Here is a 16,668-nt window from a genome sequence, read left to right as displayed (position 1 = left end):
TTACGACTGAATCCTTTCTGCCATTGGCTGAAGCGAGCCACGTGGCACAGGCGCTATGAACATGAACTTTATGCTGTTGTCTATTCTCTGGTCCTTCCCCTGTATCAGCAGCAGACTAAGCTGGGGCGTAGAAACATATTATTTCCCTTTATTGTAATATTTAAAGAAAAAAAATGCTGCACAGTCATCTTGGCACTGCCGCGCGTGTTATTCACTCGATCCCCGACTTCCTGACAGAGAGATCTTCGGGACAGTCACCGCCTCTACCAGCCGCTGCCTGCGTTTATTCCCCCACCGGAGGCAATAAAACCACTGGGACAGCAAATGGAAGAAGAAAGCCTGCTAGAAAAGACTTTTCCCGGCAGACACCCTGTCTCCATAAGCTGCTTATCGCCGGAATGTGAACACAGCCAGCAGCACAGAGGAGATGTGCGTTGTGTTGATATATCCCACTCGCCATCGTGACCCTTCAGCTGCTTTGTTGGACCACAGTGACGCTCGAAATTGTGGAGAGCCTGCTGGGGGTAAGATTATACACTTTACTAGCTGCTTTTCTTAACTGTTTAATGATCTGTTTCTCAATCGGCTGGTCCTTGTGGCGTTGAGATGATTGTGAAAATTATGAGCGTGTGAGATCATGAGAACTGAAGGTGTCTATTCAGTGTAGTTGTGACCTGACCTGTAGCCTGGGAGGGTGCTGAAGCCTGGGGCGGTTGTCATTATTTCTTTCTGGCTGATGTGGCAGCACCTGTGTGGGTAGTGGCTGCTTCAGCCTACACCCAGTGTGTATTTTTAAAGGCGCTGTGCCAACCCGATGTAATTGATTGCCTTGTGATAGTAAACTTTCTCATCACTCACATAGGCCCTTCTCACCAGGCAGTGACGAATGATATTAATTTCTGGCTGATGTTCTCTAATTATGGTTTGTTTTCATATCTGCTGCCACACGTTTAACCCAGTTTCTGCCAGAAGCCTGCATAACATCTATAAGCAATTTCACACACCCCTGTGTCACACGCACACACGAGAAACACATAGGCTCACAGTATGTACACAGTGACACACTGGTGTCTCCCGGCAGTGCCCCCTAGCGACAAGAGGCGTTATATGTGGAGGTGGGCGGGTGTTGAGGCTTGATGTTTATGGCTGCTGGTTTTCGGCGGCGGTTCACTGCGGATGTCAGCTGATACACTGCTGCCAGCGAGTAACTGCTCGACCTGACACCGAGGAGTGTTTCTGATTTGTTGTTGTCACTTTGGAGAATGAGATTCGTCTGTTTTATTGTTTTCGTTTTAGCATGATGAGATGAAGTGATTTGTAGAAGATATTGCTTTGTCACATAAGCACGCCACGACATTCGTGAGAGTTAACATTTCATTTTATTTACACCACCGGCAGAAAAATAAAATAGGACGAGTAAGTAATAAGTTCAAAATTGTATCAAATATGCACAATATCAACAACACCAAGAGCAACAGCAGTGGACATTTAACAGTAGCAAATGTGGCGTCATAAGTGAGACAGAATGAGTGTATACAGTGCATTGTTTATAGCATATTGTGCATGAATGGTGGGACATTGCATCATATACATTTCACTTCCCCAAATTTCTTCCAAACACGTCTAAAAATACTAAAACAATTAAATAAATGTATTGATTAAAATAAATCCAGATCAATTATTTTACGTTATTCTGGACTTCATATGAAAAAAACCACAGAATGAGGTTTAAACTCGTCAAGTGTGTGCGTGTGTGTGTTTGTGTGGGAGAGACAGAAACCACGAAAGCCTCAGTAAAAACAGAAGGATAATGAATTGGAGTATCAGTGTAAGACAAAATATATACAAAGTGTATCCATTGCACAAGTATCCAAAGACATCTTAAATAACACGGTGTGTGTGTGTGTGTGTGTGTGTGTGTGTGTGTGTGTGTGTGTGTGTGTGTGTGTGTGTGTGTGTGTGTGTGTGTGTGTGTGTGTGTGACTGCAGGCTGTGCATTTGAAGTTTGGCGATGTTGTTTCATCAAAGCTTAGCTTGAGGAATTGTCCTCTCTTCTCTGTGTAGAGACTAAATATTTTTTTATGTAATAAAGCGACGTGATCTGTTTCTGTCTCAGCAGTCCAGCGTTTCAATCTTGTAAAATACAATTATTGGCAAAGCCTCGTTGTGAAAGCCTTTAAATTCTTATAACCTACTGTTAAACACGTTGTTTGCTTTTCCCTTATGAAACATTGCCGTTGCAATGGATCGTGTCCGCTGCTGCCCAGCACTATGCCTGCAGAAGAGAGAGAGAAAGAGAGAGGGAGAGAGCGAAAGAGGGCCCATTTAATAGATGCCATTTGAGTTGTTAGGTAAATCTTGGTTGAAATAATAAGGGAAAACCACAGCCCATTGTTTTGCCCTGCAGTGTTTTTTAAACCCAGAGATAGGCTCGCATTAAACTCCATGAAGTCATGAATCTGTCCGCATCACCACATTTAGAACCTCACTTACAAATCCCGACAGGACCAAAATTTTGCCTACTAATGGCCATAATTTATGATGTGTGGATCAACATGCGCTCATTGGGCAACAGCTTCCTGAGTGCTTAACGAGCATAAAGTCGAACACTTCCGGACATTAATTGGGCTAGCCAGCGATGGTAAAGTGCTTATAGAGGGCTTTACATTGTTAGTATGTGAATTACTCCTTATTAGTAAGGTTAGAAGCGGGGGAGAGGAAAAAGCATCAGAGGATGACCAGACTTTGCCCCTCTTGCTGCGTTTTTAATCATGGCCGATAATGTAGAAATTTTAAGGGTCCCGTATAACTAATGCTGAGTGATGTTGTGATGTTGGATATTGAAAGCTGGGTTTAAGAAAAAAATAGAAGCAACCGTAGATGTTGATGGGCCATGTTGTGCTGCAGAGCGCAGGCTATCAAAGTTAGGCCTTCAGCACAAGAACACATCAAAGCGTAAGAATTAAACCAGTGTAATAATAATAATAATAATAATAATAATAATAATAATAATAATAATAATAATAATAATAGCTTAGTTTATGCCTTCGTTGCGCATCACCATATAAAACTACAAATTCAGGGCATATAACACTGAGGAATTAATTATGAATGATCTTTATTAATTCCCATGGTTAGAAACAGGATGTTAGGGTATTGATAGTAATTTATATTTTTACTTTTCCTGGTTCACGCATTCGTCGCTGGACATAATGTTCTTTTAAAAATTGTGGAAACGCGCACCAAACGGTTCCTCTCCTCCCTGCATCAAATGCCGTGCGCGTAATTTGCCTCACGGGCCGCAATAAAACACTAAAACACAAGGGAAAGAATGACCTTTCTAATTCTGCACACTGACACAAGCTCTCCTGCATTCCAGTCTCTCCAGTCCACACATTGGCTTTACTGTTCAGCTTTTATTTACAACCCAAAGTTTACAGACCGCTCTGTTCTTCGTGTGTGTGTGTGTGTGTGTGTGTGCGTGTGTGTGTGTGTGGGGTGTGTGTGTGTGTGTGTCTGTGTCTCTGTAAATAACAATAAGGAAAATCTGTGGTTGGGAACTCAAATAATTCGAGTGGATTTTGATGGAATAGAGATTGCTGAAAATTGTGTTAATCTGAAACACTTTGCAGTGTGGAATAAATTATGCCGACTACTTGGTGACGACAGCAGAAATGGTTAAACAAAGGAAAGCTTTCACAAATCTATTGCACATTCCGTTTCTGCCACCATGAGGGCGGATTGACTAAAAATATAATATCACAAACTTCAATTTTATTTGCGTTTTTGTTCATATTTACGTTGGTGGGATTCAAGTTCCAGTCAAAGTGGGGGAACTGACTTTTTTAATGTTTGCAACAATTTGGTCTCCTTTGAAATTATCCACACTGAAGGGTAGAAGTTCACTAAACAAACTGGGACCCCGAGTAGTTTACTCCTGCTATAAGTGTTGGTTTAACCTCCGTCATCAAGTGATTTCGTTTCTTGATATCAAAAAGAAGAGGGGAAAAAGAACAGTCCCAGGACGGAAATTTAGGAAAACTGCAGGCTCCAACTTTTGCGCTTTATTTGCCTCAAATCTGTGCGACGCGGATGTCACATATGGTCACAAATAGTTGAAGGGAAACTTTTACTGCACCAGCTACTTCCTTCTCTTTGTTCTTGTCTCTTTTATGGGCTATTCAGGATCCCAAACAACAGACCAAACAGTGTTGCACGTTTAGGCTGCACGAATTCACTCCATTGAAGAAATCAATGAGGTGAACCAATAGGCTGTTGCAGCCAGTGGGGCTGCGTTTAACAGACATTTTCAATAGCGTTATTGATTGTTGTTATTATTATTATTATATTGCTATCTGATGCGGCTTAAAAAAATAAATAAATTAAATTAAATTAAAAAACAAAACAAAAACCGGCCACATTAATTTGGAAAACTACTTCGAAAGCACGTGTGGCGTTTTAGTTTTAATTCATCTGAAAAGTTTTTCTAAAATGAAAATGAAAATTAGCGCACTGCGATCTCGTCTAATGCAGATTTTGGAGGCAGCTCGTTTAGGTCAAAACACGTGATCAAGTTTTTCTAGAATTCTGCAAAACGCCTCTAAAGTAATTTCCAAACCCATCATTTGGTGCTGAGATAATAATCGGTTCCCGTTTCCTCTGTGTGTGTCACAGGAATGTCAAAGCACGATCACAAGGAGAGAGAGAAAAAAGAGACTGGAACATCTGCATAAGCGTTTTAACATGTTGCCTATTACATTTTTTTTTTTGCTTAATTAATTTGAAGTAAAGTGCTCTTTGTTGTGAGTTTGAACAGACTATACCTGAGAAATAGCAGTGAGCATTGATGAGCAGGTTTGCACGATCGCACAACTGATTGGATTCTTTTTTCAAGATGGTGGCAGAAGTCATCTTCACAGGAGCATTTTTTTCATTCTTTTTTCCCCTTTCTGTGCCATACCTGTCCTGCACGCGATTTTGTCTTTGCTTTGCCTCCACATGCTGTGCAGTGCTTTTTTGATTCTTAGCGGGAGAGATTGCTGCCTGTGTTTCAAGGCTTTGCTGCAGAGATAGTTGTTGGTGAGCTGGGGAACGTCACTTGTTTTATTGCCCTCACAGAAGAGAGACCATAAACGCATTCTTACCGCCGACACCCTCCCCCAGTTCACTGCAAAAGCATGGAAATTGGAAAGTCGTTGATATGGCTGAGATAAACAGCAGTGTATGTTGTATTATGGAATAAAACTGGGTATAGGACACACACATGCGCGCACACGATCACTCACACGAGAACTTAGTATGACAGTTCATGGCTTTGCATTAGTAAACAGCTTTAATATCCGTGTTATTTTTCTATTGGTCACTATTTAATAGGCATTTTGTATAATATTTCACGTGTTTTCATCAGAATTCTCCATCTCCTTCCTTCCTCTGAATGTGGTCTCTGTCCTGAATGACATTGGCCACGCTTTCCATCTTGCTTTCTGCTTAAACGCCACATGCTCATAAACTTCAAGCCAAAAACTTCTCACTCAGCCAAGCTGTATAGTGTGCCACTCCAAGTCTACGTTGTGTTTATCGACATTTAGCCGTAATGTTCAAGCTCTGAGCTAAAAGCTACAGTTTCTCCTCAACTCCTGCCTCTCAATTGGTTGAGAATGGTCAGCTGACATTGTCATATTGTCTCTCACCGAGCCAAGCCTCGGCTATAACACTCGGGTTTGTGCGTCTTAACCGGAGATTGGAAATTAATAATATTGAATCCTCAAAGTAGCTCACGTCCAGTTACAGAGGCAGAAAGTCGAGGAAAAAAAGAAGACCTTGGAGAAAGGTGTGGTTGGTTGACACAGAGGGGAAGGAGATTTACTGAGAAGGAGATTGAAAAGAGACCGATAAAGAAGTGGGGAGAGTTGGAGAGAGGGTTACAAGCAAGGTATGAATTCTTATTTCGCGAACCCGTCGCTCTCCTGCCATTTATCCGGTGGTCAAGATGTTTTGCCTAACGTACCCCTAAACTCCACCACCTATGACACAGTTAGACATTTTTCGTCGTACGGTGCCGCTGTGACCCAGAATCGGATATATGCACCTTTCTACTCTCCTCAAGATAATGTGGTGTTTGGGTCTGGCAGGGCACAGTATGAGTATGGATCAAACGTGTTTCTTCAAGACAAGGACGTGCTTCCCAGCTGCAGACAAACAAATATGGGACTCAATACACAAAGCCACATTGCTCAAGAGTACAGTCTGGATCAAGGAAGAGCAGCAGCTCAGGAGCAGAAAAGTAACATCCCGATCTACCCGTGGATGCAGCGAATGAACTCACACGGCGGTGAGTTTTACTACGACAAATAAATTAAGGAAATGGGCCAGTTTTACGATATGTCTTACCAAGAGAGCAAGTTACTTTTTATGGCCCCATAAAACATTACTGTATCCCCTCGACTTGTAGATGGGCCTTAACATGTGCAAACAAACAGCTTTCATTTTAAGAATGATATAGTAGCCATAATCAGTAGAGTGAGATAGAGAGACTACTTAAGAAGCTTTAATAATTTTAGATAATACAGCAAAGATATCCTTTGAGATATATTTTCCCCTTCCAGTTAAAATGCGTTTATTTTTCTCTGTGGATTTAGATTGCAATTATGAATCTAACAACGAGGCAAAAAAAATAAAAAACTTATGCTCAGTTGCCTCCAAGTATGAGCAGACTCCAGGCAGAGGCACGTTTTATTTGAAATCCAAACGTGACTTCGCGCTGTTAACGCTTAAATGAGTGACTTTACTTTGTCTCCCAGCAGGAGTCGGCTACGGGACAGACAGACGCAGAGGACGACAAATATACTCTCGTTACCAAACGCTTGAGCTGGAGAAGGAATTTCATTTCAATCGCTACCTGACCAGGCGCAGACGCATCGAGATCGCGAATGCGCTTTGTTTAACAGAGCGGCAGATCAAAATCTGGTTTCAGAACCGACGCATGAAATGGAAGAAAGAGAGCAACCTGACCTCCACGGTGACAGGAACTGAACAGACAGGAGCGTCTCAAGAGCAGGAACGCAATGGCGCAATGGAAGAAGGGAAGGATGAAGACAAGAAGAAAGAATAGCTAAAAATAATAATAATAATAAAAAATTATAAAAACCACACGATGACCATTACAAACCAACATAACTACCTAAAAATCTACATGGACTCGAGAGCGACTTCACCGCATGATTGCTACCACGCAGCTCTCACCAATTTTATTTCGTGTTGGACCACAGGAGTGTTGATCCTTAGAAATCCAAAATTATTTCAGCCACAGTTTGGCCGCTGTGTTGTGTGGAGAACTGAGGGTTTTTTGTTTTTGTTTTGTTTTTTATTGCAAATATCACACTTGTATTGTGGAAATAAAAAGAAGTATTAATTTCTACCTATCTTCCTATGCCAGGAAATCTGTATATTTACCTACCCCCCTCTCACACACCCCATCCATCACTGTGAAACTCTTTGATCACCTCACTATAATACAGTGTTGATCTGACTAAACTCATTACTGTACATGCGCATTCCATGGAGGCAAAAGAGCGGGCGGACAGTTGATCACAATGTAATCTATTACTTGAATCGTCCGCAGGAAAATGGGCCCTGCATCAAACTAAAAGTAGTAGTCTCCAGTCCGAACACACACATGCACACACAGACACGCACAGACACACACGCACACACACACGCGCGCGCGCGCGAACACAAACAAACAAAACTCATAATGTCTGTACATGATAAAAGTAACGGTATATAACGTAAATCCCGTGGAAACGTAATGTGCATTTAGCCGCTTTGGTAGACGCTGCATAACATAAGATCATTGACCATTTGACACAACATGCTTCCTCGTGAGATAGATTTGTACACTAGTAATTCTTCACCTTTGTTTGAGAGTCAAACATTAATGTTTTGTCATAACTGTGTATCACGGAATAAAATGTTTGTAAAACTTTCACCTTCGTCTTGTCTGTTTCATGAGTCAGATGAAGACAGGTCCCTTAAATACGTAATAAAAATACGAAGAGATTTCCTAAATACGCACTAAACGTGGACTGTGAAAGTTTGCCATTTCTTTCTTTTTTTGCTTTTCTTTAAATTTTAAAGATTTTTTTTTTGTCGTGGCCTGTTTGGTCAGGAGGCTGTGTAGGTAAGAACGGGAGAATTTGACGTTAAACATATATTTTTAAGCAATTTTTGTTTCTCCAAAACATGAGACCTGTTTGTTCGACGCCGATATTGGTATGGCACAGGAATTAGCTACTGTTAAGCTACTGTTAAACACGATAACATCCCCGTAGCTGTAGTAATATAAACTCCCAACAACGTTCAAGTTTCAAGTCCATCCGCGTAGATATATTTTAACCTAGCTTTATTATTATTATTATTATTATTATTATTATTATTATTATTATTATTATTATTATTATTATTGGTGATGGTGGACTGGCAGCGGGTCCAGGGCACAGAGCTGACCGGTCTTGACCGTCTTGCCCCATACCAGACACCAGATGACGCTCTTGTCTTACTGTCCTGCCCTTTTTGCGCTAAAGATCCCTGCCTGGTCCTCAACAACCAACAGCTCAAAGTTTACCGGACACGTTTCTCCTATTCATCAATATCCCCATTGAGTATCAAAGCCAATTTATGACTGGCCAACATGCGCACGTGATCCCGTACAAATACCCCATATTTGGGCAGCCCACGTCGGATCAAGAATTAAAAAAAGATACCAAAGCCTACTCCACCTATAAATCCTGGATTATTTTTTAGGGCAGACAGCTGTGAATTTTCCAAAAGCGGCAACAAAGAAAAGCAATGATCAACAAAAACAAGGAAATACCCGCAACGTGTAGCCCGCAGCCCTGTCTAGTTTAAAAAGAAAGTGTCGGTGGTAGTTTGAAATGAGCTCTGTTGACAGCTCCAGTCTCAGGCAAACAAGCGAGACAAGTTCTCCTAACACTATGTTTAGTTTCGATCTATCTGGGCGCGTGTCCAGCCATTATGAGGGTGTTAATGTGAACGGGATATTCTCTTGTCCCGTCCCCACGACCTCTGTTCAACGGGAGGAGATGAAAACTAGCCTGCGTGGCAATACGGATATTCCACTCCCGTCAGGACCACAAATAACCATGGTCTCCAGTAGCTCGTCTGTGGACGCCAGCGGGCTCAGCTACGGCAGCAGTAAGCTGCTCGGACGTGGGGCTGGCAGAGACCCGGAGAGAAGCGCAAAATCCGGCGGCAACATGAGCCAGGAGAGCGACAGAAACGCGGATAACACGCAGTCCGTGAAACGAAACACAAACGTGAACCAGCCTGAGGATAGTGAGCAGCGACCACAGATTTATCCATGGATGACAAAACTGCACATGAGCCACGGTAAAGTTTGCATATTTTCTAAAGTGCAGCTAAGATGCTTTCCCTTATTCACTCTTAACGCTACAACACTTCTTTTTGCCCGTTCCAGTGTCCCTCTTGAGTTTTATAGGCCAAACGCAGGAAATAATAAAAACTCGCGGTCATAAATTTTATGACAAAGGCATCCATTGCTCGTAAACCTGCTCTGTTACGGTGAAGATGTGATCTGCGCTGTGATTTATGGTGGCATAATTGGATAAGAGAACAAAAATGCGATAAAACTATGGAATAATATTACAAATGCAGCATTAAGTATTAGTTTTTGCCATGCTTCGTTTATAGACTTGGTCTAGCTATGTGTTTTGCATCAGCACACACACTGTGAGAGAGAAGCTTTAGCCTTAAATTGAACTCTGTCAAACACCAATGCCCTGACCCAATCATGAACTTTTCACCTCTAAAAGATCTGAATAGGCATGCTTCTTCTCTATGCCTTCAAACCACTGGCGTACTGTTGAGGCAGCGAGACGTACAGGGAGCACATTTGCTGCAAAAGATGCTGTTTTTATTATGAGCCTCCATATGCTAATATCTAGAAACACACTGCAGGGTTGTTGAAATTATTTTATTTTTTTCCAAAAGCACAGCTCTGTTGCTTTGCACGCATGTACCCACGGAAATCTGAAAAAAGTATCTGGAAAACATCACTTTCTTCAACCCACTTTTTCTCCCCCCCCGCCCCCCTCTTTTTTTTTAATAGTTTACATATCTGCTTCTCCCCCACAACATCCTACTCCAGTGCATCGTTATTAAACCGAGGCCAGGGTTTTATCGAGAGGCCCACATATTTTTAGTTATCAACTTCTAAGCATTAAATCATGATAAGATGCATTAAGTAATATTTTGTATTTTTTATGTTTTGCTGTGAAAGGATTAAGTGGGCCCTCTTCCCCTGCACTGAGTATATTTATATTAAGGGTCTAGTTAACCATCCTTATCTGCATGAACATAAATTTTTATTGCACAAGTCCACAGTAAGTAATATGAGGTTAAAATTAGGTTATATAAAGATTTTTGATCTTTTAAATGGGGGTTGAAGGGGATTTAAATTAATGGATCCTTGCTTGTAGTGCTTATGGGTATCCAGGCTTTGTAATAACATGTAATAGTAATGAATGTAATTATATTATTAGCCTATTATTTATATTCCACTTATTTTTTTCCACTCTAATGCTGCTGAAAGCTAACTTATTTTAATACCACTTCAGAATCGGAGGGTAAGCGGTCCAGGACCAGTTACACCCGCTATCAGACTCTGGAGCTGGAGAAAGAGTTTCACTTCAACCGGTACCTGAGCCGCCGCAGGCGCATAGAGATCGCCCACACTCTGTGTCTAAACGAGAGGCAGATCAAAATCTGGTTCCAGAACAGACGAATGAAGTGGAAGAAGGACTCAAAAATCAAAGTGAAGGAGTAAAAATGGCATCAGCGAACGCGGTGCATGCAGCACGTTTTCAGCCCCTCACTGCACAATGCTGGAGTGCCGCCTGACCTTCGGATGAACTGCTAGGAGCAATGACATCATGACACCGCTCTGTGTGCTTCATCACCAATTATGTGTCACTTGCTGCAGTTTGGGACCTAATGTATTGAATATCGCTCACTTTGATCAATCGGTTTACATTTCTAAATTAATTTGCTGCCCATGCGATGATAGCCTCACTTTACTGCACGAGAGGAACAGGGGGTCGAGGGTTAGCTGGAACCGTCCCGCTGCAAAGCTTTGGTCTGCAGTACACTGAAAAGGTGCACACAAACACTAAAAGAAGAAAAAAATAAAAATGTTTTTAAATTATGTAAGCGAGAGGTAACCCGAATAGCTCCCAACTTTGTATCACCATGCATCAAAGGGGTCAGTGAATCAAATAAAGTCAAAATAAATACTAATTCTGACTTATCTGAAAATCCTTAGCAACAGTTAAGTTGTCTTACAAATACTATTTCTCTCCATTTTTTTCTTTTTCTTTGAAATTTACTCTGTGACATGTTGCATTTAGGATGCTGTATGTGTTCAATAAGCAATGTCCTCGTGAGTGGATTTCGTGTGAAGACACCATCCCTGTTGTCTGTCATATTCTTGTGACTCTTGAATCATTATGTACAATTCAGTGGCTGTTTGTGATAATGTTGTAATGTGCAATGGAACAATTTCTCTTCCCTCCTTTGTAAACTTAAGGTGCCTGATTAACACTGGGCCTACAATAACTGATAGATGGCCTGTTCGTTGATTGTAACCAATAAAGACTCATTAAAAGTAAGGGAATTCCCTGCTGTCAGCATGCACGTTTATTATTATTATTATTATTTATTATTATTATTATTATTATTATTATTATTTGAAACACATTTCGAGGGTTGGCTGGCGGAATTCAGTTCACTATCAACGCCATTTATAAATGCGTTGTCCCATTTGAGCCACGAAATCAACAGATTTTCATTGACTCACAAACGCGCTCGGAAGTCTAAGGCCCCCATAAAACTTTATTGCCCCCTTCTCCAGCACTCCACCACACGCACACTCCGTTTCCTGTTTTGTCAGGGAAGGAAGGGACGCACTTGCCTGTGATAACACTCACCCACGACACAACGTGGATGCAAAACTTTGGTTTCCTGTGACCGCACACTGGCGCGTCATCACCGCTGAGGCCATATGGCTACTTTTGTCATGTCGCCTTGCTCTTTAATCCTGCTATCATTACACTGCTGTTAAAACATCGCTATGTGGTAGCATAGCGGACATAAAATCACGCCATTGTTGAATGTAGCGGCAGTTTTAGTAGAAGAAGTGGCGTGACGCAGAATAGCCCAAGGTTATGAGGTAATTCTGTCTAGCACTACTTAAAGAAAATAAAAATCAACTCACCTCTTAAACTAATAGCTTCCTATTGACTTCCTTGACGGTTATGAGAACCGGTCAGCGCAGCGTCCACTTTCTCTGCGCTCTGTTGGGCCTAACCTATACATGGACAACGCATTCAATCCCTTTTTGTATGTCTTTCTTTTAGGGTATTTTAAAGTTTACAAGGTTACATATGCCAATTGCCCCAAGCAGGGCCTGTGAATGGTGCATAGGAAGCACGTGGTGTCATTTAAGTGGGTTTTATGGCCTGGAAGAGCTGACAAACCTTCGATATATACACATCATATATAATCTTAACTGTCCGGAATCGCAGCTGCCTGCTTCCCCTTATCGGAGGAAGAAAGGGCTTTGTGGCAGTGAGGATGCAGTACCTTTCTTTGGACTGTGTAGTCGAGTGGTGCGGAGGACTGAGAGCTGTTGCAGTAAGTTGGTTTTTACTTTGCCTACAGGCCTGCGAGCTGTGCCGTTATCTCACTGAACTGCTAGTTTTTGTTTTATATCAGTGTAACTGAATGTGTGACTGTTAAACAGATTAGCGCCTAAATTGACGCTATGTACTAATTCGCAGCGAGTATTTATGAAACTGTGCCATATTTTTAAGCACCCGGAAAAAATGATTGTTTTCACACGTTTTCTTGTATCTTTGCTCTTTTTTAATATTCAAAAAGTGTCTCGTACGGATATATCGATCACTGATATTTTGTGTTAAGGAGCCACATTTTAAACCATTATTAGCCTTTTATTTGAAGGCTGTTGCATTTTATTCTTGGCAAATAACAGAATATAGGCCTACGCATATTTTCATGCGGTGGATGTGATTTGATTCAACAGTTTGCTTCTTAATGTCAGAGTGAGAAAATAATATATATATATGTGTGTGTGTGTGTGTGTGTGTGTGTGTGTGTGTGTGAGAGAGAGAGAGAGAGAGAGAGAGAGAGAGAGAGAAAGGTGACTGTGAGGAAAATGCAAAGTTCAGGCAGAACTATCAAAAATAATCTGGCGTCCCGTCTCACTAACCACTACACCCTCTCTCTCCCTCTCATTTCCAATATCCCCCTCGTACTCTTACCTCCATGTGACATACGGAAATTCTAAATAAAAGCGCCGTGGTTTCAGACGCTTGGATGGAAGAAAATGCGCTTTTTTGAAAATATACACAACGTTTTGAAGCATATTTTGTGACATTTGTTCTGTGCTGTTCTGTGTTGTGCTAAAAGGTGGCTCTGATGGTTAAAAGAATGCATTAGTCCACAAAAAGAGGCTTATTAGTGCAAAACCACCTGACTACCATGACTCGAAGTTACTGTTTGCACTCATCAGCCGGTGTTCATATTGTTTTAGGGTCATGTCTGGGCCAAAGGAACAGGCTTGAGTCAAAGGCATTTTTGCAGTTCAAATATGCCATTATCCAAACTGAAATATTACGAAAGGCAGCACTAGTGTTAGCTCGAGGCGTGCATGTGCATGTTTTGCAGAAATGTGTTATCAGTCTTAAAACTATGTGATCTTATAACCTAAACGAGTTTCTGCTTTTCTTTAGGCTACATTATTTTAAAAACGTCCTAGAAAGTAGTTCAGCTTAGAAAAGCTGCTCAATGTGTGAAACTGCGAATGGACGAATCTAACAGTAAGACTTTTTGGGTGTGTTCAGCTATGCTGTTAGGCACAAGGTGAATCGGGAATTTACAGGCTGTAAATGCTGCATAATGTGAGAATTAAAAATCACAAAACAAAGTATTTGAGTCAGCTTTCTTCCAAATGAGGAGTTTCGAGGCTTTAGGTTGTGCACAAATGCACTGAAGGCTGACCACTTACCGCATCTCTCCAGACCTGGCTTTACAAACCTATTTTTAATATTTTCTTTATGTGGAATACGTAAAGTCTGTCCTGGTTTGCTTTCAGGTGTGCAGGGGAAAAATTATACACTTTCAATAGGGGGCACTGTATAACACGCTGCTGTGTGAGTGATACACTGCGGGGGCAACGTGTCCAAGTCAGGGCATTGTTAGTTCCTCTTTCTTCTCATTATTATTTTTTATTTCCTCCTTTTTTCAAAAGCAATTTCGTTGCTTTTTTACGTAATACAGACATTTGTCATATCCCATTAACTCCCATAACTCTCGCACTAAAATGAAACAAAACAAAAGGAAAATATTTGTTTTCCTGCAGAAATGACTAGTGAATATATTTTTTCTTTTACAATAAATTAGAAACAAATATTCACGTGTGTTTTGCCACATTCATGGGGCTACAGGGCGCTTATTACAATCGAAATAATTTTACTCTCAGTACTTTTTAGTCACTTTGAATTAAAGACCTGGTTTAACCTCACTAAAACTAGGACAGACCTTTCCAAAAACACTCTTATAGCATCACAATAAAAGTGAAATGGCACAAACATCCGTTTTCACTGCCATGTTCTGAGCTGTCGTATTCCTTTCTTTGACCTGTGGAGCTGACATTGTCATCATTCAAACCTCGGAGGTCATTTCCGGGTGAACACAAACATCCTTTTGTCTGAGCCCAAATAAAAACCATAAAGTCCTATTACATCGGGTTTTTTTGTTTAACTCAGCAAGAATTTATTTACAATGTGAAGACAAACTAGTTGTTTTGGGTTTTTTTTTTGAATTATTATTGACTCTCCGCCATAATTCCACAGGGCTCTGGAAGTCCAGGGATTTCTATTCTTAGAAAATTTGCCCAAGGAAATACCAAAATGGTTGTAAATTTACTTTTACTGTCTGAAAATGACCCGTCCTAAATTTTCGCCCTCGGTCCCAGTTCTGCAGCAGCCCTACACATGTCAGAGCTTTTCTAGGACAGCCTCGCTTAAGTAGATAGCAGAGGATATGAGAGGCAAAGGGACGGACTGACGGGTCATTAGGAAAAAAGGAAACACATGCAAACAGTTTCTTTCTGTATTTGAACTTTGAGTGATTTACTGTAGGAAACACGAAGGAAATCATTATAATGAAATACATTTGTGGCTTTCGATTGTATTATATAATCTCCTTTTCATATTTGTATGTGGCCAATTTATATATTTAGATTTATTTTTAGATTATACAGTGGCTTTTTAAAATTGGAGCAAAAAACCGGAAATATGGTACGGACACCGCATATGTTTATGCCATCCTCAAATGCGTGATATCCGTGACAGATAGGCTGCTTCGTTAAAAATTTTGTTGGGTTTTTTTTTTTGTTTGTTTGTTTTTTTTTGGGGGGGGGGGGGGGTGTCTAATACATGTTTTAAAAATAAAATGTTAATTGAACAAATTATAAAGCTAATTTCTTCCTCGAGAAATTTATTTTTGCAGTTTGGGTGCAAAAATTCATTTTGTCACTTAATGAGGAAAATTTTTACGGACCTTTATGAACCATTTTGTCATGATTACCCTTTTAATTCTTTTCGTTCTTTCTCTCTATTTTTCAGGCATTTCAACGAGCCAAAGTGAGTGAGACTGCGGATTTAATAGTAAGTGTTACGCATTGCCCCACGCTTATCTGCCTACCTTTATTTGAGAGTAATGCTTGTCTGGCGGAGTTGCTTTTTCAATGGCAGCAACCACCTTAATATCTGCACTTCCACTTAATTTATCCAGACACTCTGGCGTTATGTTCTGTGTCTCGTTTCTTACGATTTCCAACATTGGACGCCTAAACAAAAACTCCAACTTAAGATGGAATTACCATCCTATCCTCTCAACTTCTTGCAGTGCCAGTTAGCCGGATTTAACTGCGCAGTGAGTCTTATGAACCACATCATTGCTTCGAAACCAACCAACTGTTTATAGGAGGAATCTAGTTCCTGAAACCGCCTCTGCTCCCTTGGCTGCTGCTTTTTAAAGAGTATTCATATCCAACTAGTCTCCAGTCTGTCTGCACTTCATTAAAACTTTTTATTTTAACTGGACGATACAGCTTAACGTTATTACACCTGGGGAGAGTAAACGTGGAAAGGCTATTAGGTTAAGAGTTTGATTAAAAGCGCATCGTAACCGTTTTCATCAGGGAGCACAATATTGCTGCACTGTCTGCATCCAGGTCAGGTACTCGGCCACCAAATTAAAAAAAAAGAAAAAAGAAAAATAGCAGCACTGCGTGGACAGAACGACCTCCACATAGTTTTGCACAGATTTATTTTGTTTACATATGTACATGTGTGAACACGCTTGTAAGGCTGTTATTTTGCAGGGGAGGAAAAGGGGAAGCTTAATTTCTCAAATGAACAAATGAAACATCAAATTAGTCTGCCTGAGGGCCTCATTTTTTGTACTTCTACATTATAACTAGTTATTGAACTAGGTGCACGATCTGAAAGCCATTTGTGGGGAGAAAGAATTCATTGCTGTCTCTCC

General features: G+C 40.8%; 3 protein-coding genes across 9 annotated transcripts in view; all 3 read left to right on the top strand.

The window, feature by feature from the left end:
• LOC120743805 (homeobox protein Hox-C10a-like) overlaps positions 1-16,668 on the top strand; it is a 54,700-nt gene that overhangs the window by 23,679 nt on the left and 14,353 nt on the right. For 3 of the 6 annotated variants that reach the window (XM_040047689.1, XM_040047695.1, XM_040047692.1), the window contains exon 3: positions 15,744-15,785. The exons of 1 other annotated variant lie outside the window; for it this stretch is intronic. The gene's annotated coding sequence lies outside the window, so the exon portion shown is untranslated. Of the gene's footprint in view, positions 1-237; positions 525-15,743; positions 15,786-16,668 lie in introns of all 6 variants that reach the window. 2 more of the 6 variants (XM_040047693.1, XM_040047691.1) reach the window with 1 other exon arrangement.
• On the top strand, positions 534-7,985 carry hoxc6a (homeobox C6a). Of its 2 annotated transcripts, none has more exons than XM_040047704.1 (2): positions 534-6,331; positions 6,804-7,985. In XM_040047704.1, the coding sequence occupies exons 1-2, from the start codon at positions 5,935-5,937 to the stop codon at positions 7,109-7,111; spliced, it is 705 nt and encodes a 234-aa protein (XP_039903638.1). In that variant the 5' UTR covers positions 534-5,934; the 3' UTR covers positions 7,112-7,985. The 2 variants fall into 2 exon arrangements, with proteins under 2 accessions (XP_039903638.1, XP_039903637.1); XM_040047703.1 differs by having other exon boundaries at positions 6,801-7,985.
• On the top strand, positions 8,095-11,710 carry hoxc5a (homeobox C5a). Its single transcript, XM_040047705.1, has 2 exons — positions 8,095-9,408; positions 10,656-11,710. Exons 1-2 carry the CDS (start codon positions 8,934-8,936, stop codon positions 10,862-10,864), a joined length of 684 nt encoding a protein of 227 aa, XP_039903639.1. The 5' UTR covers positions 8,095-8,933; the 3' UTR covers positions 10,865-11,710.

The sequence above is a fragment of the Simochromis diagramma genome, unplaced genomic scaffold (genome assembly GCF_900408965.1).
Source record: "Simochromis diagramma unplaced genomic scaffold, fSimDia1.1 OVJJ01000387.1, whole genome shotgun sequence".
Taxonomy (NCBI): Eukaryota; Metazoa; Chordata; class Actinopteri; order Cichliformes; family Cichlidae; genus Simochromis; species Simochromis diagramma.
This window is presented reverse-complemented; position numbering and strand designations above follow the sequence as displayed.

Coding starts and splice junctions, on each gene's coding strand:
- hoxc6a (XM_040047703.1), top strand. CDS start 5,935: ATGAATTCTTATTTCGCGAACCCGTCGCTCTCCTGCCATTTATCCGGT. Junction 6,332..6,800: donor GCGAATGAACTCACACGGCG/GTGAGTTTTACT, acceptor TTTGTCTCCCAG/CAGGAGTCGGCTACGGGACA.
- hoxc5a (XM_040047705.1), top strand. CDS start 8,934: ATGAGCTCTGTTGACAGCTCCAGTCTCAGGCAAACAAGCGAGACAAGT. Junction 9,409..10,655: donor AAAACTGCACATGAGCCACG/GTAAAGTTTGCA, acceptor ATACCACTTCAG/AATCGGAGGGTAAGCGGTCC.